General features: G+C 41.7%; 1 protein-coding gene across 1 annotated transcript in view; it reads right to left on the reverse strand.

The window, feature by feature from the left end:
- Positions 1-14: 14 nt before the first annotated feature.
- The window catches only part of LOC118736816 (mucin-5AC), a gene marked incomplete at its 5' end in the record, with an annotated part of 6772 nt that continues 4771 nt past the window's right edge, over positions 15-2015 (reverse strand). The window contains 2 exon segments of the mRNA XM_036466868.1: positions 15-849; positions 924-2015. The exon segment at positions 924-2015 is cut by the window's right edge and continues 4771 nt beyond it. Coding sequence (XP_036322761.1) covers positions 559-849; positions 924-2015 — 1383 coding nt within the window.

Consider the following 2015-nt stretch of genomic DNA (forward strand, 5'->3'; position numbering starts at 1 on the left):
ATATGGCAATAATGTGGAACGCTTATAACGCATCATTAAAATATTAATAAATTATTAAGGACATACACATACATATACTATAATTAATTTATGATTAAATTGAAGTTGAACTCTGAGCTGTTAACTCTCTACCTAAAGAGTAATATTTTCCCAGTAAGTATGTATGTTTATGATATTTTATATCTTTAATTTAATAAATACCGACACCGCATTCAAAATGAGTTTGACCCAATGCTAAGCACTTTCAAATTAAACTAAAACAGACTTAACTTAGTTCAGACTTATTGTCCGTGAAAAGGCTTGCCCGCAGTACCATAATTACAAATACTAAAAATATTTATGTACTTAATCACTAATAAAAAATATTCGTGAATCATTTGTGGCTCATGCCGTACATATTTTGTGTATTTGTGTTGCGCATGCGCCGCAAACAATTCGAATATTTTGCACGGATGCGATTCGGAATAAATACGTATGTGTATGTAGTATATAGCTTAAAAATAAACATAACCATAAATATTGTGTAATCAATTCATAATTATATATAATTATGCGTATTTAAATATTTAAACTTCTACGCCTATTTCCTATGTTCGACCATTCCATTGGCAAATCGCTGCCAGTGTCGTATTTAGCGGGTGTGCAGCTGAGTAACTTTTGAGCGCGTTCGCAGCGTCTACTCACCGCCCAGTAGGCGAATCCTTGCGGACAACGAAAGACTTGTCCTTCCAAACGATCCGTCGTCGCTGAGTAGCCGCATTTGACGAAGAGCTGACTGCATTCATCTTTATTCAGCGCAAAATGACCTTCACCGGGACACATTGGCTCGCCAATGGAACGTATTTGTACCTGTTTGGGTTAAAGAAAAAATATAATGATTTGAAAGTTTAAATTCTCCGAGGGCATCACAACATTCAACTTACCATATTTAGGCGCCTTATTTGATCCTCGTAGAATGCTGAACGCGTCATCGCTTTCTCCAGACAGTTGTCACCCTTTGGTGGTTTATCGCACAGATTCCTTCGCTCGTCATACACTGTTCCTTTGGGACATTCAAACACTGTTATCGCTAGATTATAACTTTCTGCTTTCTCGGTGCATTGATAGAATAAGTCACAGCTCTTCGGATATCGGCGGAAGCCTGTCGGGCAAACAAACAGATTTTGACCTTCACCTGTTTGAGGACAGGGTTTGGTGTCGTTCGTTGCCGGACCAGGTGTTATTGTTGTTGTGGGCGCAGTTGTTGTTGTTGGCGGGGTTGTGGACGATTGTGTAGAAGAGGTAGTTGATTGTTCAGTAGTTGTTGTTGGAGCAGTACTTGGCTTGGTAGTTGTCGTTGCCGGAGGAAGAGTCGTTGTTGATTCCGTAGTTGTAGTTGTTTGGATAGTGGTAGGTTGAGTAGTTGTTGTTGTTGCGACGGTAGTTGTAGTCGTAGTGATTGGAGTTGTTGTCGCCTGCTGTGTAGTTGTTGGCGCTTGTTGTGTTGTTGTTGTCGGTTGTATAGTTGTCGCCTGCTGTGTAGTTGTTATTGGTTGTGTAGTTGTAATTGGCGGCTGTGTTGTTGTTTCAGTATTCGTTTGCTCCGTTGTCGGCTTCTCGGTCGGTTTCGTTGGCTTCGATGGTTTTCCCGGCTCAGTCGCAGATCCCTCGGTTGTGGTTACAACCGTTTGCGAGCAATTACCCGAAACACTGTCGGGGAAATTGCACGTCTCCAACGACGTATCCCAAACTGTACCCTCTGGGCAGCGGAAGCTATAGATTTGATACTTGCCATTCTTCTTTGCGTCAACGCAGCGATAATAACGGTTGCAGTCATGTGGGTCTGCGAAGAAGCCTTCGCTAGTGCAGACATAGTTAACAGGCTCTTCAGTTGTGCCAGGGTAGTCTTCAGTGGTTGATGACGGTGTTGTGGTGTATTCTGTGGCAGGTTTACTTGTGGTTGAAGTGGCTTGTGTGGGTTTATATCCTGGTTTCGAAGTAACTGGATACGCTGTAGTTTCTGCTTGAATAGTTGT

Source organism: Rhagoletis pomonella, unplaced genomic scaffold, assembly GCF_013731165.1.
Source record: "Rhagoletis pomonella isolate Grant_MI unplaced genomic scaffold, Rhpom_1.0 Rhpom_scaffold_00004, whole genome shotgun sequence".
Lineage (NCBI taxonomy): Eukaryota > Metazoa > Arthropoda > Insecta > Diptera > Tephritidae > Rhagoletis > Rhagoletis pomonella.